Source organism: Branchiostoma lanceolatum, chromosome 2, assembly GCF_035083965.1.
Source record: "Branchiostoma lanceolatum isolate klBraLanc5 chromosome 2, klBraLanc5.hap2, whole genome shotgun sequence".
NCBI lineage: Eukaryota > Metazoa > Chordata > Leptocardii > Amphioxiformes > Branchiostomatidae > Branchiostoma > Branchiostoma lanceolatum.
Genome location: NC_089723.1, coordinates 39,439,029 through 39,461,316, shown reverse-complemented (window position 1 = coordinate 39,461,316; position 22,288 = coordinate 39,439,029). Strand labels below are relative to the sequence as shown.

At 44.0% G+C, this 22,288-nt stretch overlaps 1 protein-coding gene across 5 annotated transcripts in view; it reads left to right on the top strand.

The window, feature by feature from the left end:
- The window catches only part of LOC136429010 (transient receptor potential cation channel subfamily M member 3-like), a 70,102-nt gene extending 49,134 nt beyond the window's left edge, over window positions 1–20,968 (top strand). For 2 of the 5 annotated variants that reach the window (XM_066418891.1, XM_066418888.1), the window contains 20 exons: window positions 1,299–1,433; window positions 1,829–1,879; window positions 2,260–2,394; window positions 3,350–3,526; window positions 3,871–3,968; window positions 4,480–4,708; window positions 5,265–5,432; window positions 6,313–6,384; window positions 6,986–7,039; window positions 8,176–8,361; window positions 8,861–8,989; window positions 9,510–9,758; window positions 11,647–11,821; window positions 13,220–13,382; window positions 14,175–14,374; window positions 15,889–16,021; window positions 16,693–16,916; window positions 17,511–17,857; window positions 19,185–19,478; window positions 19,690–20,968. In XM_066418891.1, the coding sequence (XP_066274988.1) occupies window positions 1,299–1,433; window positions 1,829–1,879; window positions 2,260–2,394; window positions 3,350–3,526; window positions 3,871–3,968; window positions 4,480–4,708; window positions 5,265–5,432; window positions 6,313–6,384; window positions 6,986–7,039; window positions 8,176–8,361; window positions 8,861–8,989; window positions 9,510–9,758; window positions 11,647–11,821; window positions 13,220–13,382; window positions 14,175–14,374; window positions 15,889–16,021; window positions 16,693–16,916; window positions 17,511–17,857; window positions 19,185–19,478; window positions 19,690–20,178 (3,708 nt within the window). In that variant the 3' untranslated portion in view covers window positions 20,179–20,968. Of the gene's footprint in view, window positions 1–166; window positions 179–1,298; window positions 1,434–1,828; window positions 1,880–2,259; window positions 2,395–3,349; window positions 3,527–3,870; window positions 3,969–4,479; window positions 4,709–5,264; window positions 5,433–6,312; window positions 6,385–6,985; window positions 7,040–8,175; window positions 8,362–8,860; window positions 8,990–9,509; window positions 9,759–11,646; window positions 11,822–13,219; window positions 13,383–14,174; window positions 14,375–15,888; window positions 16,022–16,692; window positions 16,917–17,510; window positions 17,858–19,184; window positions 19,479–19,689 lie in introns of all 5 variants that reach the window. The other 3 variants (XM_066418887.1, XM_066418889.1, XM_066418890.1) reach the window with 3 other exon arrangements.
- The last annotated feature ends 1,320 nt before the right edge of the window (window positions 20,969–22,288 follow it).

Genomic DNA, 22,288 nt, shown 5'->3' with positions numbered 1-22,288 from the left:
GTTGCCATCTACTGGAAAGGGTGTCTTACGGACAAAAACAGTTGTGAACACTGCAAGATCACTTCCTTGTAGGTAACTACATTGTAAATAACACTGTCTCTTCCTACACCCTTGCTGTTTCCTTTTCTTTGTGCCTCCCTTTGTCACCACGGTACTGAACTGGCAGCCTCATAAGAAGGTACACAGCTGACGTTCTTTACTCACAACCTTGTTTGTTTGTTTGAGTCTTTATTTATTCATGAATGCTGGCCGCTTTTCGTTGATGTTATGAGGACGAACATAAGGGTCATACAAAATATAACAAAGATACCGATTACACACATCATACATATTTTGTTTTCTTTTATCACATCCTGAGCATGCAGACATCTGTTTTTTACACTTTCAGAACTTATGAATTATGTCTGTGGAATGTGCTGCTTGATGGATTATGGGTTGTACTACACAAACACATGATGTATTGTCAGACCCGCAAAAGGCGTCTTTTGTTGCTGCACAAAAAGAACATTTTTGTCAATGATTGTAAATTTTGCAGTCAGCTCAAACCTTGATCTTCAATTTTGACCTCGTCTGTCTTTTCAACTCAGCCTGACAGATGTCTTTTTTGCTGCATAACAAAGTTTGCTGCTGGCTTTTTAGTGACCGTCTGTCACCTTCCTCAGGGCAATACTGCCTGGTTCTACTTCACACTGCAGCTAGGTGTCACTGCTGCAGTGTGAAGAATGAGTTTATGAACCAAGATGATGGAGGACGTTGATTCAGTCACATTCGGGACAGCATTCTTGCCAGTGTGAAGTAGAACCAGTCAGTATTACCCTGAGGAAAGTGGCAGATGGTCATTAAAACATTGGCAGTTGACTATGTACTGGTTGTGGGTAAAAAAAAATTTGCTATCCAATGATTTTTACCAACCACTGATGAAATTATTCACAGATGTTTCTTTTGCTGCTTGTCAACTGCATAATGTTTCAAGATTTACTTGCTGTTAAGCCCCTGTCACACTTGTGCGCATGTACAAGGCCGCATGAGTTGCGTATTAACATGTTTTTGGTTTAGGTCAAGTTTGCAGCCGAAGAAGTAGTTTCTTTGGTTTGATCCCCAGACTGCACAACGATGGGTCAAAGTAGAAAACAACTTCCTCCCTGCAAAATATACTCAAACCAACAACATGTTACTGCGGAACTCATGCGCACTTAAATATACGCACAAGTGTGACAGGGCCCTTAGAGCTTGCCTGTACAGAGCTTGCCTGTCATTCCAACTGAGACTGATAGGTGTCTCTCCTGCTGCATGTGTAGGTGGGTTCGCTGGAGCAGGCCATGATGGACGCCCTGGTGAACGACAGGGTCGACTTCGTGCAGCTCCTGCTGGAAAACGGGGTCAGCATGCAGAAATTCCTCACCATAGCCAGGATCGAGGAACTCTACAACACGGTGAGTCTGTTTGTTTGTTTGTTTGTTTGTTTGTTTGTTTGTTTGTTTGTTTGTCTGCTGGAGAACGGAGTCATCATGCAGAAGTTCCTCACCATAGCCAGGATCGAGGAACTCTACAACACTGTAAGTTGTGTAGAAAATCATGTACAAAATCACTAATAAACTGGTAGACGTACCAGTTATACTACTTTGTAAGAAGACAATACCAGCTCAGAAGAGAACTGTCATGTCTTCAACTACATTCACTCAGGGTTGTATAAACAATTATACTAAATGAAAATAAGAATTTCAAAGTACGGGAAGAGCCTAGATGTAAGGTATCAAAGGTTCAATAGATGATAGTCTGATAGTCCACTTGCATGACTGTAACAGTTTTCTCTGTGTTCCTTTTCCAGAAACAAGGTCCAAGCAATACTCTACACTACCTTGTTAGGGATGTGAAAAAGGTGAGATGTCGAACATCTGCTTCTCCCTTTATTACATGCAGTTCATAGCAGCAATATCTTTTTTCACCTTAATCTTCTTCTTCATCATCCTAAATCGATGCTTTTTCAAGTAGCTACATGTAGTAGTGCATTGGGGCTTCGCTACGGCTCACATTTTCAGCAAAGAACTTTTTGATAAGTGTGTTCAGTTCTTTTATGTGCAGAGGTCTGACACCAGTGACTTTTGCCTGGAGCTCCCTCATACACGTATGGGCTTAATTGCTCATATAAGCTAGTACAAATGCTATGCAAGAATACAAATCAAAAAGCAGTATTTTGTTTAATTGAAACTGATTTATAACAGTATAACAGTATAACAGTATCCCCTTCCTTCCCCCCAGAACATGACAAGTAACTCCAGGTACAACCTGCTTGACATCGGGTTGGTGATAGAGAAGCTGATGGGCGGAGCCTACCGCTGTGCCTACACGCGCAAGAAGTTCCGCATGCACTATGCACAGACCACACAGAAGAAGGTAGGGCTTGTCTTATCGTTGATAACAGGTTAATGAAAAAGAACAAAATATACTGTTAAAACTGCCCAAGAAGACCACTCAGGGCACTGATAAAATCTGGTCACTAAAGAAAAGATTCTTAATGCTTGTGTCAATGGGAAAATTATCTGATAAAGGGACTGCCAAAAAGTGCTCACATTGGCGGGGTGGTCCTTGATATGTATGTGGTAAGTAGAGGTAAGCTCTTGTACAGGTTTGACTAGTTATACAGCCATATACCAGGACCCATTTGCCAGTCTTTTATACACTCAGTCATGTACTATGTCATTCATTGTACGTTCACTCATGACGTGTTGCCCACTCACACTCACTATCCGGTTTATCGTCTGTTATTCCCTGTCTTGCAACGTTTCTTGAGTACATCACCTTGTAGTTTTGTCCATTTCTTTCAGTAATACTTTCCCCCTCTCTGCTTTCTCTCCTCTCTGTGTTTCTCCTTCCTTGCAGTACTTTCAGCCCCTTTCCCACTTCTGTCAGTTTTCTCATCAGGTGGGTTCAGACCAAAATAAGCCTGTAGCAAAATATCAACTTGTGCAGACCACTGATAGCATTTTATAGTTACATTGTAAAGCTTTGTATCCGATGGAAAACCCCACCCACACTTTTAGATGACTTGCACCACAAACAGTTAACAACAAAATTATTTTTCATTGTCTTGTGAAAATTGGTTTTGTTCTATTTAGCAACTGTTACATTGATGAATAATATATATATATATATATATTATGGGTTTTTTTTCATTCTTTCTTTACTTGTCTAACTTCAACCATTGCTGAAACCTCCTTTTTCTTCCTACCGCAAAATAAACCCATCACAAACGTGTACATGCATTTACAGTAGTCCTCTCTAGTGCAGTGTGGCTATTGTTCAGACACTAAATAAAAATGATACTGAGTTTATTGTTACATTTTTCCAGTACTTGAGTCGAGCGATTTCATCGGAGCTGACCAGTGTGAAGATCGAACACGACATCGTCCCGCCCAAGCCGACGTTCCAGTACCCATTCCACGAGCTGTTCGGCTGGGCGGTCCTCATGAAGAGACAGAAAATGGCTCTCTTCTTCTGGAAGCAGGGCGAGGAGGCTTTAGCCAAGGTGAGTGGGACAAACTCTCTTCCTCAAGCCCCTGTAACACATTCAGGACCTTACTCTCACAATTTTACTACTGACCACTCCCCAACTAAGGTTGGTGGTAGGCAGAGAGTAGCCTGGAATCCTTATTCCACTTCACTGAGACCTCTGATTGCATCCAAGCAGAATATGAACTTGCTCACAACTAACCATCGGGAGGAGTAGAAGAAGCTGTATGACTTGACTTATCGCATACTAACGGAGCACTATAGTCATTAGCCTCTTGCAGCTGTGTTAGGTGCAAAAAGAGAGACTATATTGATGTTAAGTGTATAGTTATTAACCCGGTGTTTTCCTTATTTTTCCAGGCACTGTGTGCCAGTAAGCTGTACAAAGCCATGGCCTACGAGGCAGCAGAGGATGACCTTGATCCTGACATCTCAGAGGAACTACGCCAGAACTCCAAGTGCGTACTGCCTTGTACATTATGTCATCTTCTCCAGGTCCTGATTTACATGTTTCTCAAAACCTGATGTATTGAAACTCTGCTGCCTTACCCCATAACTTAAGTAGAGAGTTGGTAACCAGATGGGTACATGTACATCAGTGTGCTAAAGGGTAAATCTCCCCAACCCAGCAAGTTCCAAAACTGGGATCACTGCTACTGTCAAAAGATATGAAAGAGAATGTTTAGTCTCTACTAGGACTTGCAACAAAGATAGTTTTATCATTGAGATAATGATGGAATTGTATTGGGCCTGACAATGTTTACCCCCCCCCCCCCCCACTCCCAACAGAAAATTCCAGAACCAGGGTCCTGGCCTTACAACTGCTGGATCACTGCTGCTATCAAAGAAAAAGAGTGTTTAATTTCTGCTGGGAGAACAAGGATTTTAACGTAAATGCAGATGTTGTGATCATCAGGATTGTGTTGCATTAAGCCTGACAATGTTTAAATCCCCCTTTCCCAAACACAGAAAATTCCAGAACCTGGCCTTACAACTGCTGGATCACTGCTACCGCCAAGACGACACCAAAGCTATGCAGTTGCTGACCTACGAGCTGAAGTACTGGAGCAAGCAGACCTGCCTCAGCCTGGCGGTGGCAGCGAACCATCGGGAGTTCATCGCTCACACCTGCTGCCAGGTGCTGCTTAGCGACATGTGGATGGGGGGTCTGCAGATGAGGAAGAGCAGCGGGCTGAAGGTACGTGGTGATGTTTGTTTGTATGTTTGTTTGTTTGTTTGTTTGAACCATCGGGAGTTCATCACGCACACCTGACCGTATGTGGTTACTCAGAAGTAGTAGCAGCATCCAGTTTGTGATTATACTACTGGGGGTTTCTACAGGTCCTGGGGTAGTCTAAGGCTGTTGATGACCAGAATCTGCTCTTGGAGACAATGGGAAACATCATCTATATATAGTAAGGAAACTGGTCACATTGGCCAGGTGGTCTTGTCTATAGGTGGTCATTTCTTCATCGGGTTTGACTTCTTTTTCTGTATTTCTTTGGGGTAGTCTATGACCAGAATCTACTGCGAATGTGCTTTACAGTATGAGGCTGCGGTCATGAAAGCCAATGCTGTACTTTGTTCTTGATGTACTAACAGTATATGACATTGGGGATCCTGTACCCCGTACTATCCTGAGTTCAAGTCATCGGAAGAGGCTGTTGTTGAACAGAATCTACTTAGAATGTGTTTTAAGTATAAAGCTGTGCTTCAGGATGGAAGGCAATGCTGATGTGCTGTGTTATGTACAGGTGATCATGGGTATCCTGTGCCCTCCCACTATCCTGACACTTGAGTTCAAGTCGCGAGAAGAGCTGCAGCTCATGCCTCAGACCATCGAGGAGCACATCCTGGACCTGCAGGAAGACTCAGTGTCCGTGTTCGACAGCGACAACGACAGCGAAGACTCCAACATGGCAGTAAGTTCTGTTGTTCATGTGGAGATTGAAAAAATACTAAAGGTGCTGACTATTCAATTTTCAGGTTTGCAAATTAATAAGAGGTGCTGAAAAGGTCCTCATGATGTGATTTTGATTGGAAAGGCGATTTGCGACAACGACAGCAAAGACTCCAACATGGCAGTAAGTTCTGTCTATCGTGTGGAGACTGAACCATTACCAAAGTTGCTGAAGGGTCAAGTCTCAGGTTTGCAAATTAATAAAAGGTGCTGTAAAAGTCCTCAAGATGCAATAACGATTGGAAAGGAAAACAAGTTCAACATTGTATGTGAACATCCTTCAACTTGGTTTCAGTGATTTGCGATAACAACAGCAAAGACTCCAACAACTTTAGTCGTTTATGTGGAGGTTGAACTAAATACTAAAGTTGCTGAAAGTTCAACTCACAGGTTTGGGAGGTGCCAGAAAAATTCACAATGTGATTTTCATTGGAGAGGAGAAAAACCTGGATTAGAAGCATTAAAGTCAATTATTACACATCCTTTGAATCGGTTGTGTATACATGTAGTTAGCACTTAATTATTTATTTTTTTAAATAAAGCTGGAAACTTCTACCTTGTCTTAGGTCATGTTTTCTTTACATTTGTTTGGTACAAAAGGGTTTTTGCCATCCACCAGCATTTCTATTTAGACTTATTTTCCTATATAGCTTAATAAAAGCACTGTCTGGCAATGTCTTGTACATAGTCTTGCATGTTCTAAAGTGCAATTAACCAGAAAAAGCTTAGCAGACATCCTTCTACTTTTTTCTAGTCAACTTTTCCTTCATGCCGGTTCTCCATCCCTCTACTCTAGTCTCCACTGTCCTGTGACTGTGTTTTGTCTGTATTTATGCCCACAGTATACCACATTGTATGAAATTGGGCTTGAACTTCACGGCGGCGCCGCAACCCCCGCTGCAAGGATAGTCAACGTACGACAAATTGAATTTTCCACAAATTTTTTTCAGTACAACCTATAAATCTAACAACACCAGGCAGCCTTACTGCACCCCTGCAGCTTGAAAACTAAACACATGCAGCTCTATTGCACAGCTTTTTTCAAGCATCAGATTTTCAGTCATTTTCAGTATGAATCAACCATGAATGAATAACATTTAACTTGACTTAAAAGCACTTTTTAGTAACAGCTATGATAAAAGAATTGATTCCAATTCCAGAAGTGAATATGATTTCAAGACGAGATTGTGATGTGACACATTCCCTTCTTTATTTCACTGTTCTCAATTTGACTTCTTACTAAGTTAATTGATTTCAAAGACTATTCATCATCAAATAATGGTATCAGCAGGCTCTTCTTAAATTTGATTTTTAGAAAAAATGAATTTGTACGCTTCCACCTGATATTTCCCCCAAATATGATCTTAATATTGCTTTGAATTTATCATGATTATGCATCACATTGACTTTGCACTTCACCTTGCCTTCTTTTCTTCTTCATGCCATTTATTTTCAGCCTGTGTGTTTGACATTTTCTCTCTATGAACTCTTTTCTGTTGCGTTTCCTGGTTCCAGGATAGTTTAAGCTCCGACGACCTGCTTCCCTCGTCCAATGGTCCCCAAACAAAGGTTTGTTCAGTTATCAGCCCGCAGGCTGTTCCACAAGGCTGCCTCTAACTCACCTTTGCACTAACTTTTCACTGTTATAGTTGGCCAGTAGCTGTTGGTTACAATTTGGTGGATTTCTATCATAAGATCCTGTGAAGCCCCTGTCACACATACATGTAGCCGGCCATGGCCTCCTGGCCTGAGCTGGCCATCTGGCAGCCTTGGTGGGGAATTAATCGTGAGCAAGGTCAGCTGTGGTCGGGAGTTGGTCTGCGAGGTTTTCCTCTTGTCTTAAAAGTGGTCTGCACCAGTTGGCAAAGCAAAGCCGTGAAAGTCATATTCTGCTACAATGCCACCAGAGGAGCAAACTGGAGCTAGAACATGATGGATTCCAGACTACTCCCAACCCAGCGCTGACCTTGGTTGGGAAGTGGTCAGGAGGAAAGTCGTGGGAAGGTTCTGAATGTGTGACAGGGGCTTTACTGGCAGTATGTGTTTGTTTAAACACATGGTGAAATAGGGTGCAAGTGGGCTGCGGTAGGAAACACATATCCACACCATTTCACTTAACCCTCGCCCTGCTAAGGTATCCTATTGGCCCAAAACATGGTGGTATCAGGATAAGGTAGCAGGGAGAAGGTTAAGACAAGAGCTCTTATTCCTTTTTGGCCATTATAAAACAGAAAATGATGGTGACTGATTTGAGTAGCTTTTTCTGTCGATTGGAGGTATAGCAACTTGGTGATTATTGTGACTGTGAGTCATTGATTTCTTGACACACCTTTTGTTAATTCCTTCGAACATGTTTAAGTCTCAGTCTGCACAAAACTGTAAAAATTACAAAATACCAAAATTGGAACGTAGAACAAAAGCACGACAGAAACCAAGGCAGTCTTTGTCCCTGTACTGAGCTGGTAATTCATCATAATAACAGATTAAGATTTTTGTTTTCATTATAACAAATTACAAACTTAACGTTACATACAGGGGGAAAAAATGGTGTGTCTTGGCCTGGTTGGTTACAGTTTGTTTTAAACAGAAGCTACATTGGCACACAACAATTACATTACACTTCTCAGCTGAAGCATGAAACCAAAGGCTTGGCTAGTGAACACTTTGGTAAAGTATGACTTTTATCCACAATGTTTCATTTCCAGACCGCAGACGACACCATAGACCTGGCCAACATCTCGGCCGCCGCCCAGAGGAAGATGGGGATCGATGAGGAGGTCCTGGCTGTGCTCAACGCGCCGCTGATGGAGTCCAAGAAGAGCTCTCTCAGGCTCGGCAAGAAGATCTACGAATTCTACAACGCTCCCATCACCAAGTTCTGGGTCCACACCGTAAGAAACGCTTGTATGAGTTCCTCTCTACTTGACTTAATCAACACTTGTGAGGTGACCCGATGTATCCCAGCCTTTGTGTAATGAAAACTAATTTGATGCTTTTTAGTTGTCATGAGTTATTTTCAGAGTTAGTTTTTGACTCACAATCAAATCAGCTGCTGTAACAGTTATAGTTTTTCATGTTGGTGTCTCGAATTATTGCCCAATCAGATTACAATGTTACCCTGTTACCTAAACAGAAAGTATGAAAAAAAGACTGGAACTCTTAACTTTTGAAGAGAACATGAAAGCTACTGAGCCTTGCTACCCTGAACTTTTTCTATCCATTCTCCTGATTCTTACATTTAATATTACCACTCAAAGAGGCCGTACCTGACCCATGATTTTATGTGGTGTATCCCTTCATGTAGATGGCGTATGTGGTGTTTAACTATGTGTCTCCTGTCCATGTAGATGGCGTATGTGGTGTTTAACTACATGTGTCCTGTCCATGTAGATGGCGTATGTTGTGTTCCTGATGCTGTTTAACTACGTGGTGCTGGAGAGGACCGGTCCATTCCCCGGCTGGCCGGAGTGGTACATCATCTCCTACATCGTCACTCTGGCTGTGGAGAAAGTCAGGGAGGTGGGCACACGTCTCATTCCAATTCAATCTTTATTTATTCAATTGACATACTTTATTAGCAGAAATACTATAAATATACAATCATGTCCTTGAAAATTGCATTGATTTTACACACCAAGCTGGTGTGTTACGTCTAATGGCGGTTATATCGGCTATATAGATACAGAATGATATAGATACAGATCATACAGTTTTAATCACACATGCAGCGATGATACACATACATAGACTGGACATGAACACAAAACTATTATGATGTAGTCTGGATTTTGCTGTTGTACTGGTGGATTGTATAATGATGGAAAGAATTGTTCAGTGTACTACTAGTCTGTGCTTTGGGAACAGTGAGTCCTCATCATGGACTTGATTTCACAGTAGGCAGTCTGTCACCTTCCTCAGGGCAAAGAATTGCCTTGAGGAAGGTGACAGATGGTCACCGAAAAGTTGGTTTGATAAAACATTTGGTTGTGTACAAAGAGTCGTTTTATTCGTCTTATATTGCAGTTGTTTTTCCTACCAGATCCTAGTGTCTGAGCCCAGCAAGCTGACCCAGAAGTTCTGGGTGTGGTGGGACGACAACTGGAACCGCTGCGACACCATCGCCATCATGGCGTTTCTCGTCGCCGTGGGGATGCGTTTCCATGACAACACCATCCCGTACAGCCGCGTGCTGTACTGCGTGGACATCATCTTCTGGTACATCCGACTCCTGGACATCCTCTCTGTCAACAAGTACCTCGGTCCCTACGTCATGATGATAGGCAAAATGGTGAGTTTCAATCAATCAATCAATCAATCAATCAATCAACAAGTACCTCGGTCCCTACGTCATGATGATCGGCAAAATGGTGAGTTCCAATCAATCAATCAATCAATCAATCAATCAACAAGTACCTCGGTCCATACGTCATGATGATCGGCAAAATGGTGAGTTCCAATCAATCAATTAATCACTCAACAAGTACCTCGGTCCCTACATGTACGTCATGATGATTGGCAAAATGGTGAGTTCCAATCAATCAATTAATCAATCAACAAGTGCCTTGGTCCATATGTCATGATGATTTGCAAAATCTTTCGATAAAGTCCCACATAGCAGACTCATCACTAAACTAGAGCACTACGGAATTCAAGGCACCACACTAAATTGGTTGAAGGCTTTCTTGACCAATAGGGAACAGACGGTAGTGGTAGAAGGCAAGGCCTCAGCTCCAGTTAGAGTTGCGTCAGGCGTACCACAGGGAACTGTTCTGGGACCGTTACTCTTCCTCCTGTACATAAATGACTTACCAGACCAGCTTGATTCAAATGTTAGGTTATTTGCCGATGACTGCCTGTTATATATAGAGTTGTCCACACAGAGTGATTCACAGCTTTTGCAAGAAGATTTGAACACACTCGAAGAATGGCAAAGCAGATGGCTAATGCAGTTTAATCCGGAAAAATGTTACATCATGCATATAACAAACAAACGAAACCCAATTGTAACCACCTACCAGTTCTGTGGACAGGCTCTAGCAACAGCAAAGAGCCACCCGTACCTAGGCGTTACATTAACAACGGGGCTAAAGTGGAACACCCATATCAACAAAGTAACAACTAAGGCTAAACAGACATTGGGAGTGATCAAACGTAATTTGTGGGCATGCCCAGCAAAGGTAAAATCACTTGCATACACGTCTCTAGTAAGACCAAACCTTGAATATGCTGCAACAGTTTGGGATCCATACACAAAGAAGGATATAGATAAACTCGAGAGGGTGCAGAACCAAGCTGCCAGATTCTGCACGAACAACTATGAAAGGGGCGCCAGTGTAACAAAAATGAAAGCAGACCTGCAATGGATGTCACTTGAGGACAGGAGAACAATGTCCAGACTTTGCATGATGTACAAGATGACTAATAAACTTGTGGACGTACCGACTGATAAGTATCTAATGCCAGCTCAGAAGAGGACCAGAAAGAGTCATGATTTTAAGTACCAGAGTTATCAGCCAAGGATTGACGTGTTCAAAAATTCGTATTTCCCGAGAACCATAGTAGAATGGAACTCGTTGTCATCAAGTACTGTAGGAGCTTCCTCACTAAGTAGCTTTAAAGAACGGTTGCAGTCAGATATGCAAAGACTAGGTGTAACAGACCGTTCGGTGTAATATGACCAGCTGCTGCGCGCCGCGTGCCTGCGAAGCTGGTGTGTTACGCCTAATGGCGGTTATACCGGCTATATAGATACAGATACAGACAGATACAGAAAATGGTGAGTTCCAATCAATCAATTAATCACTCAACAAGCACCTCGGTCCCTACGTCATGATGATCGGCAAAATGGTGAGTTTCTCAGCAAAAATTTTGTGTCAGTAGCGTGGATGGTCTAGTGGTTAGGGACCCTGCCTCTGGAAAAGTATTGTACAGGGGAAATTCCCCTAGCTCTTATCAACAAGTACAATGAACTGTGGACCACAGCTTAACGTCCTGTCCTAAGGACTGCAACCCTTTCCAGTAGCATGCATGTCATTTGAGCAGTACAGCCGGAATTTGATCTCACGACTTCTTGGTCCAGAGGCAGGGTGTGAAGTAGAACCACTAGACTTCACTAGAAATCACTTTTACAATTGAAAAAACGAGGTTATGGTAAAAACTCTGTCTTTTCTACCCAGATGGTGGACATGCTGTACTTCGTCATCATCATGCTCATCGTCCTGATGAGTTTCGGGGTCGCCAGACAAGCCATCCGCCACCCCGACGAAGACCCCTCCTGGACCAGTGCCAAAAACATCTTCCTCGAGCCCTACTTCATGCTGTATGGGGAGGTGTACGCTGGATCCATTGATCGTAAGTATACAGATAGCCCTACTTCATCGATCGTAAGTACAGATAGCCCTACTTTATGCTGTATGGGAAGGTCTACGCTGGATTTATCGATCGTAAGTACAGATAGCCCTACTTTATGCTGTATGGGAAGGTCTACGCTGGATTTATTGATCGTAAGTACAGATAGCCCTACTTTATGCTGTATGGGAAGGTCTACGCTGGATTTATCGATCGTAAGTACAGATAGCCCTACTTTATGCTGTATGGGAAGGTCTACGCTGGATTTATCGATCGTAAGTACAGATAGCCCTACTTCATGCTGTATGGGGAGGTGTACGCTGGATCTATCGATCGTAAGTACTAAATAGACTCTGGCTCCTTCTCACCTTAATATGTCTTCTTACCCTGACACCTTTAGGCCAACAGCCTGTAAGTTGTCAGGCTTGTCATGAATGATCTCCATGACATGAAATCTGGCTCCATAAAGATATCATCAAATCTTAGGTTTAAAGTTTATCTGTGTTTTAGAAATCATCATGAAGCAAACTTGAACTGTTATTTCCAACACACAAATTTCAAACTGTCCAGAAGTTGTAGATTGCTCCTTCGTGGACAAAGACAAGTTTGGCAGTCCAAGAAGTCCAATTTGTTTTGATGGAAGTGCATGTAACAGTTCTTAACTTCGCTTCAGAATGATATCAGATCTACTCGTTTCAACCTGGAGACGCTCTACTTGGAATGAACACTGGGATGCCCCGAGCAGTCGGGCAGTGCTTTGTAATTACCTAGCGTGTGTGATCCACATTAAAAGCAATCTCATCCTCACCCCCATGCAACTTGTCATCTTCAGAAGTGCTTTCTATTTCATGGGGTTTTGACTACATATAGCTCTTCAAGTTCAAGGATGAGGGAATGAATGTGAAAATTATAAATATTCAGTGATGTATGTGTGATAGATGGATAGGAAGGTGGCAGACGGTCACCAAACGTCGGCTAGGTGTGATTATATCTCTGACTGGTTGTGTACCAAAAACTTTGTGATACAGTTATTCACCAGCCTAATAAAAGTGTTCACAGTTATTTGTAGCCCCATGTGGTCTGAATATTGTTGTGTCATTTAAGAAAAGACACGGTTTTCCTCACCCCACCCAGGTGTAAAAATGGGTGCCTGACTTCAGTTGGGGAGGTAAAAGGCTGTGGAAGGAGAGGGTTGGGCTCCACCTTCCAATACCTTGACACAGTGCATGTAGATAACGGCCATTGCCCTTACGGCCTCAAAAGCTATTGGACCTTAGAATTTACCCTTTTTTTTACCTGACAGTACATATCAATGGAAGCTAGCAAAACACCATGGTTTTCAATTATAAAGTTGACATAAAATTAAGTAGAACACAATTTTTTTCTCTGAACTCTTTGCAGCCCCCTGTGGTTTGAAGAATGCAGACGGCAGCCCCCAGATGGGGAGTAACGGGAGGCCCGTCCCAGACTGCATCCCGGGCGCCTGGATCACCCCCGCCATCATGACCCTGTACCTCCTCGTGGCCAACATCCTCCTCATCAACCTGCTCATCGCTGTCTTCAAGTGAGGAACAGTCTTTCTTTATCTTTGTGTGTTCAGTATAACCAGTAAACTGCCTTTTGTTTTGGGGTAACATACCAGTTTTGTGCAGTAGGTACAAGCTCACAGTATAAGACCAGACGGTATGTAAGGTTTGATCCACTCAAATGCTCCTCATCAACCTGCTCATCGCTGTCTTCAAGTGCGGAACAGTCTTTCTTAAATTTGTTTTACGTACCCGTTAAACTGTCTTTGGGTGTATATTTTACTCACCAGTTTTGTACAGTAGGTACAAGCTGGTTAAGACCGGACTGCAAGGTTCCATCTACTCACATGAAAATACAGAACCAGTTCTTACACTTGATTATATCCTAAGTAGATTCTGGTCATCAGCAGCCTTAGACTACCCCCAGGACCTGTACTTATCACGTTAGCATGGAGAAATATTAAGACTAGCCACAATACCTCCTTGGGGGGTGTCCCTGTGGTGTGTGTAGTGGTCTGCGTCTCTATCACTTACCACATCTGGTTCAAATTATGAGGAGCCAGACGGCCCGAGTTTGAGCCCGGGTAGGACACATCTGGATAAGATGCACACCGAGTTATACCAAAGACTTTATAAAAATGGTACATACTTCTGAAACAGTATCTAAGTAGACACACTACACTGCCAGTGGACTAGCCCCCTGCTGCAGTGATTGTGACCCAGGGCTACCGAAACGGAGATGGGCTCAGCCCTAAACACCTTATGGTGTGGGAGGACTTTAACAAGGCCTCCTTGCCACCATTTAAACCATTGGTATGTCTTGATTGCAGCAACACGTTCTCCCAGATCAAGGCCATATCCAACCAGGTGTGGAAGTTCCAGCGCTTCCACCTCATCATGGAGTACGAGCAGCGCCCCATGCTGCCGATGCCGCTCACCGTCCTGTACCACATCTACATGCTGCTGAAGTACCTGGTGTGCGTGTGCTCCCGCTGCCGACACAACAACCTCTACAGCGACAAGGGGCTCAGTAAGTAACATCTTTACTCACTCACTCACTCTCACACCCACTCACTCACTCACTCACACACTCACTCACCGTCCTGTACCACATCTACATGCTGCTGAAGTACCTGGTGTGCGTGTGCTCCCGCTGCAGACACAACAACCTCTACAGCGACAAGGGGCTCAGTAAGTAACATCTTTACTCACTCACTCACTCTCACACCCACTCACTCACTCACTCACACACTCACTCACCGTCCTTTACCACATCTACATGCTGCTCAAGTACCTGGTGTGCTCGAGATGCCGACACAACAACCTCTACAGCGACAAGGGGCTCAGTAAGTAACCTTACTCACACACTCACACACACTCACTCACTCACATACTCACACACTCACTCACCGTCCTGTACCACATCTACATGCTGCTGAAGTACCTGGTGTGCGTGTGCTCCCGCTGCAGACACAACAACCTCTACAGCGACAAGGGGCTCAGTAAGTAACCTCCTTACTCACACACACACTTACTCACACTCACTCACTCAACGTCCTGTACCACATCTACATGCTGCTGAAGTACCTGGTGTGCGTGTGCTCCCGCTGCAGACACAACAACCTCTACAGCGACAAGGGACTCAGTAAGTAACCTCCTTACTCACACACACACTTACTCACACTCACTCACTCACCGTCCTGTACCACATCTACATGCTGCTGAAGTACCTGGTGTGCGTGTGCTCCCGCTGCAGACACAACAACCTCTACAGCGACAAGGGACTCAGTAAGTAACCTCCTTACTCACACACACACTTACTCACACTCACTCACTCACCGTCCTGTACCACATCTACATGCTGCTGAAGTACCTGGTGTGCGTGTGCTCCCGCTGCAGACACAACAACCTCTACAGCGACAAGGGACTCAGTAAGTAACCTCCTCACTCACTCTCTCACTCACCCACTCACTCACTCTTTCACTCACTCACTCACTGTCCAGTACCACATCTACATGCTGCTGAAGTACCTGGTGTGCGTGTGCTCCCGATGCAGACACAACAACCTCTACAGCGACAAGGGACTCAGTAAGTAACATTGTTCTTAGCCTGTATTCCCCTCATGATGACCCTGTACCACATCTTACTTACTGTACTTACTTACTTATCTACATGCTGAGGTATCTAGTGTGCGTGTGCTTGAATTGCCAACAGCCAACAGCAACCAGTGAGTCTGCAAGGGTGTACAGAAGCCAAGAATTGATACCTAGCCAATGTTTCCTTGACTGAAATTCTGTCACCTTTCTTCCTCATCACACTGTAACAGGGACACCTAGCTGCAGTGCAAAGTAGAGCCAGTCAGTACTGCCCTGAGGAAGGGGTCACCAAACATTGTACAAAACCATACATGTACTTAGCCAACGTTTCGACGTGTGTGTGTGATAGACTCACTAGCTAAACAATAAAACTGTGTCCCTTAGAGCTGTTCCTCTCAGAAGAAGAAGTGGAGATGTTGTGTAACAGTGTTGTACTTGTGTCCCTTAGAGCTGTTCCTGTCAGAAGAAGATGTGGAGAGGCTGCATGACTTTGAGGAGGAGTGTGTCGAGGAATACTTTCGGGAGAACGAGGACGCCTACGGATCCTCCACCAACGAGAGGATCAGGATAACGCAGGACGTGTAAGTCGCAGGACACTCTTTTCTCTCTCTCTCTCTCTCTCTCTCTCTCTCTCTCTCTCTCTCTCTCTCTCTCTCTCTCTCTCTCTCTCTCTCTCTCTCTCTCTCTCTCTCTCTCTCTCTCTCTCTCTCTCTCTCTCTCTCTCTCTCTCTCCCTCCCTCCCTCCCTCCCTCCCTCTCTCTCTCTCTCTCTCTCTCTCTCTTGGTTCTCCCATCATCACGATGGATGAGCATGAAACAATATGCACCCATTTCTTTATTTATATTTTTAGGATTATGTAGAGAACGAACGAGCATGGTCCAGATGCCAATCTTTCACGCTGCTCTGTGTTTGTGCGTGTATGTGTAAAGATACCACTACATGCTATATGTTTATAAATTTATTTGGACATCATGTAATGTGTATCTTTTGTCTGACCCTTACCCCCTCTCTCATGACCTCAATCAAACGCAACCTGCATGCTACACATGTAAGCTGAACTTCTAATGAATAAACAATTCATCATTTTATTTGATTTTATTTTTCTGTCATTTTTACCCAGGGTTACCAATATAACCACTCTCCCACATGGACAAGCATGCAATGCATTGTTATGGTGTCTCGTTGTTTCATGATGTCCCAGAACTTTTAATTTGAATGTAGAACAAGCTTTGATTCTTTCCTGTCCTTGCAGAGTGGAGCACATGTCCATGCGTGTGGATGAAGTCCACGAGAAGGAGGGAGCCGTCAAAGTGTCCCTGACGTCGCTGGACCAGCGGCTGGCCCGGCTGGAGACCGTGTCGGCTGTCACCACGACAACGCTCCAGCGCCTGGAGATGTACCTCTCACGGCTCGACAGCCAGGCCTCCAGTCTCGCCAACATCCAAGCGTCGGCCGCGCTGGTGGGCTCGTCTCCAGGTTTGTGTGTTTGTTTGTTTGTTTGTTTGTTTATGTACCTCTCACGGCTCGACAGCCAGGCCTCCAGTCTCGCCAACATCCAGGGATCGGCCGCGCTGGTGGGGTCGTCTCCAGGTTTGTTTGTTTTATTCAGATCTCCATTTAGTGTTCTATTCTCAAATTTTTAACCATTTTTTGCACTTGATGAGGAGTTCTGGGGCTTTCCCATCCATGTGCAAGCACGTCTAACCCCCAGATGATGGGGAACAAAAGACGTTAAATTGGATAGAGAGAGAGAGAGATTTTCCTTCAGTCCGTTTACATTCAATACAATTAAATCAAATACAAAGAACAAAGCTTATGGAATTGTTTGACAGTAAACTAAACAAAATCAAATGTGATGAAATTAAAAGTGAGCGTTCAGAGGTCAACTTCAAATAACCAAAACATAATCTGGATGTTGTATGCAAAGAATTCCAAAAATAATATCAATTGACAAGAAAGTAAAGAACTGATCATAAATGTATACAGAAGAAGCGCAAACGAAAGAAATCATGATAACAAAACATAAATGTAATAACTTAAATATGCTGATTTTATACATATCACCACCAGGTTCTCCGGAGAAGGGAGCCGGTTTCTATGCATACGTCAACACCAGCGAGGAGAACCTGAAACGCCAGGAGGAGTCTCGGGAGAAGAGCTGGAAGCGCTCCGGATCGGTGTCGGGGATCGAGAGGCTAGCGGTGGGCCTGTCCGGGATGGGCAGCCCCCCTGCGGTGCGGAGAAGACCAGGGGCGGTACAGAAGATGCCGTCGGACTCCGTAACTCCCACACACGCGGGTAAAGCGGCCACACAAGGAGACAGCGGCACCCAGGGCGGGAAGTGTATGATGCCGAAATTCTACATCGGTGGCTCCGTAAGTGACGATGAAGATGATGCGCCAACCCCGTCCTCACAGGTAACTTTTCTTTTTTTGTTGAAAAATATTGAAAATCAGGCAAAATGCAAAGTGCTTATGAGAAGCCGTAGTAGTCAGTGACCCTGCCTCTGGCGTGAGTTTGAATCCCAGCCGTTGTCGCTCACTCAACATGCACCCTACTGGAAAGGGTTGCAGTACTTAGGACAGTGGCATTAAGCCGTGGTCCGCTGTTGTGTGTGCTCTCTTCTAGTTCATGCTGTGTAAGATATTCAGTCTAACGACCGAGCTAATGCTATACTAGTGATCCCATCCCCATATTGTACTGTCTTTGTGTACACACTCAGGTAGCTCTGCCCTACCCTGAGTGTCATCCTGTTTCAGTTCCAGGCTCTTCCTTCACCAAACAGTCTGAGATCGCTCCATTTGAAATCGTTTGGAATAATATATTCGTCCAGAAATCTGGACGGGCACGCTGATTAGCTCCTTTTATCAGAGCTCCACATGCTATCTCAGCAGGGATCCCCCATCCCAGAACTGACCAAAGGATTTGTTTATTTATCTTAGATAGGCTGTACTACCTGCTTTTTGGCAGATAGAAAGTGTTATCCTGACGATTTGACAAAGATTTGACAAAAAAACTACTTGGGATCTTTGTCTATACGTGTTTTGTACAACTTGGGATGTTTGTCTATCTATGACATATAATCAACTCCATGTTTTTGGTCATTTCTTTTGGCCATTACTGGTATGTGTGGTTTGTAATAAGATGTGGTCCCTACAGAGATACCATGTGGAAAAAGTCGTTAGGCTGAGTGACAAGGACTATTCCCACATGGAGATCTGATAGAAGGAACCAATCAGCGTGCCCGTCCAGATTTCTGGACGAATACATTTATTCCAAACGATTTCAAATGGAGCGATCTCAGACTGTTTGGGGAAGGAAGAGCCTGGAACTGAGACAGCTCAGACTGTTTGGTGAAGGTAGAGCCTGGAACTGAAACAGGATGACACTCAGGTAGCTCTGCCCCCCTCCCAGAGAGTAGGACACAATGATACTTAGTACACTCTTAACTGTCATTAACCTCTCGGTTGTTGTTGTTCCTGAGTTGTCTCCACATACAGTCATACCTACACAATGTATCCTTGTCTATTCATTTGTAAGAATAGAATGCCTTCTGTTTTTTGTGTCCACAGGCAGCTCTGCTCCCCTCCCAGAGAATGAGGCACGAGTGATGTTTGTTTTGTGTAACTGAGTGTAGAGAACATATTGTACAGTTATTGTGTCCACAGGCAGCTCTGCTCCCCTCCCAGAGAGTAAGACATGAGTGACATTTGTTTGTTTGTTTGTTTGTTATTGTGTCCACAGGCAGCTCTGCTCCCCTCCCAGAGAGTGAGGCACGAGTCGAGCGACGTCTCCACCGATGACGGCTCCACCCTCTCCTCCCGCTTCGCCCGGCAGAAGTCCATCAGCACGGAGGACATCGCCCGGTGTTCGCCGCGACGCCACAAGCCTGCCTTCCACCCGGACGTCAAGTCCAAGAGCTATGCAGAGAACCTGGCGGCCTCGTCCGCGCCCATCCCCGTCCCGTTGCCACGGAGATCCATCACGTCCTCACAGGACCCCATCATCTCCTCTATCGTCAACACACGGCCCGTCCAGGTAAGTTTCACACGTAGTCCAGGGCCAGTACACCAGCATCACCCACTATATCAACATTACCTGTCTGTCGGACCTACATGTGTATAATACTGTACATAACGTCTGTCATTCCTGTCACAACCAGTAGAAGAGTAGCTCAACTGTTCATAGAGTTTATTGAGCTAGTTTCAACTGGTTTGAGATCCCTTTAACGTTTAACGTTCCTCCCCAGGGCCAGTACACGAGCATCACCGACTCCATCGACATCACCTGTCTCTCCGACCACTCCAACCACTCCCAGAGCCCGCTGTCCCCCATCGAGCTGCCCCGCTTCCCCAAGGACTTCAAGTTCGACATGGCCAAGTACAGCGCAGAGAACCACGCCGAAGGGGAGGACACACAAACCGCCATCCGACGGGCGGAGGAAAGCGACATTGAACTCAGCGAACTGGCCAACCGGACGTGGAAGCTTTCCAACGACTCGACGCCGCGGCTGAGGAACATGAGACGCAAGCATCATCGTGGGGATAAAACCGGAACGACATCCTCGCCCAAACTTTCGCCCAAATCTTCCAAACCGAGTGCAGGACAGGACAGGAGCGCCTCCTTGCAGCCTGCGATTGAAGTGCAAGATGCTGCTGGTAACAAGAAAACTGCTGCAGAAAAGCCGATGCAGACGGTGCTTCCTACGGTAGTGGTGGAGACAGAATCCCACTGTTAGATCTGCAATAGAATAGTTACATCAGGGTAGATCACTGGAAAACAAAGTTATCTGTAGGCAATCACAAAGAGTTGATACCTTGCTGCGTTTCAGTGGCCGTCTTCCACCTTGTTCAGGGCAATACTGGCTGGTTTCACTTCGTACTAGGTGTCTAGGATAATGGCAGATATAAACTCAGTCATGTTTGGGACCGCATTCTTCACACTGTAGCAGCGACACCTACATGTAGCAGTAACTAGTATGATTTAGAACCAGTCAGTATTTGCCCTTGGAAGGTGGCAGTCGTTCACTGAAACATCAGCTAGGTATCAACTCTTTCATCGCGTACAAAGGACTTTGTTACTCAGCAATAGATCCATTTACATGTGCATCAGAATCTGCAAGAATTCTTGAACATAATGTCCGAAAATATGATGTTGCTTTTCTTACTCAAGTGCCCATAGAGCATATTAATATTGCCATGTATCTTGAACCAGTTTCCATGTAAAAGTGTGTCTGTAAATTTAGCTTGAAAAGCTTACAATATTAGGAGTGTAGTTCACAGTATCATATAAAACAGTGCTAGAGAACATAAAGACTGTTGGTAGAGCTTAAGCATATCATAATGTTTGCGACTCAGAGATCGAAGCATCGGCACAAATCTCCCGATAACAGTAGCAATATCTCTAGACCCTTCCTACAAGAGGCCTACAAATGTAGATTACATTTTAACAATCAGCTAGTGCAATATGGAATAGATGATAGCTGCCCTCTGGAGTTGTATCAACTGTACAAAGGGCGATGTAATTTGTATAGAATTGGTAGAATTGCTATATGGAATAGGGCGTGATGCCAAACAAGCTACAAACTCCTCCAAGAGCACATGTGACAAATGACAAAGACTTAACCTTATCCCTGCTGATGTAGCCTCTAGGCACTAAATTTGCTTTGTTACAGGGTTAGGCAGCAGGGAGAAGGTTAAGGGACGGACCATGATGGGATGGGGGAGGGGGGTGAAATTGAACATGGAAAATTTTCAGGAGGAAGAAAAAGTGATGGGAGGAAAGACTTGATAAGGGGATGCTAGCCGCCACTTGGCCTTCCTAAGGGGTTAACAGTAAAACTATGGTGAAAATTGGCTAGGAAGTGAGCCCAAATTATACTCTCTATTTGGTTAAGTTTTACTATTTTTCAGTCAGTGTAGTTATTCTGGTGGAGAGTAGTGTGACAACAGTTTCGCCCCCCTCCCTACCCCATCACGGTTCGTCTAGGTTGATCCTTAGATGAGTAGAAGATAGACTTTATGCTGCTATCTCAAGGGCTGGTCAGTCAAGGGTAAAACAATGGTACTATTATGATTACATATGTGTTGTGTTATATTGTGTTTGGCAGTGGTGACGGTAATAGATGTGTAATTATATGATAATTATATAACAGTCAAACCAATCAGCAATAGAACCTGTGGCCATACAGTATCTCAGGATGAATAGAGATTGTTGTTTTTCAGAATAATATTTATCTGAGATGGTAGTGTGAGTTCTATGTACGACTTTGTTGCTTGGATTAAGCTTGTTTCCTGGCCTGTATACTTGTGAAGTTTTAGGTTTTGCATTTTTGTTTCAAAGAGGCAATACTGTGGTAAAGTTACAATTGAAGGGAGACTCCAGGCGATAGCATGATGTTGTATAATGAATGTATTTTTAATTGAATTTGCTTGTCTCATTGATGTTATTAGTGTTTGACTTAAACTAGTATTTAAGTACTGTATAACACATAACCAGATTGAAAATCACAAACGTACTGCTAGACAGCACAAACTTAGATTCAGTGATGCAATCTTAAATGAAGACTAGACGTTAGAAAATTAAAGAATTAATATGCACATAGATGTGCCTTAATATGCCCAACCAGAATTATAGCATAAGTGTAATGTTATTACCTATATATTTGGGAAACTTCAGGAAAAATGCTTTGGCTAGTATGTATTGTGTCAGGATTAGTAGCATTGCCATTTTTTGGGTAAACAATTTTGTCCTAACAATCTAAATGCAAAGTTGAGATGATCTTTTTCAAATTTGCATTTTTTTTTGCAATGTACACTCAGACAATCTCCTGCCATCTGGAGAGTACA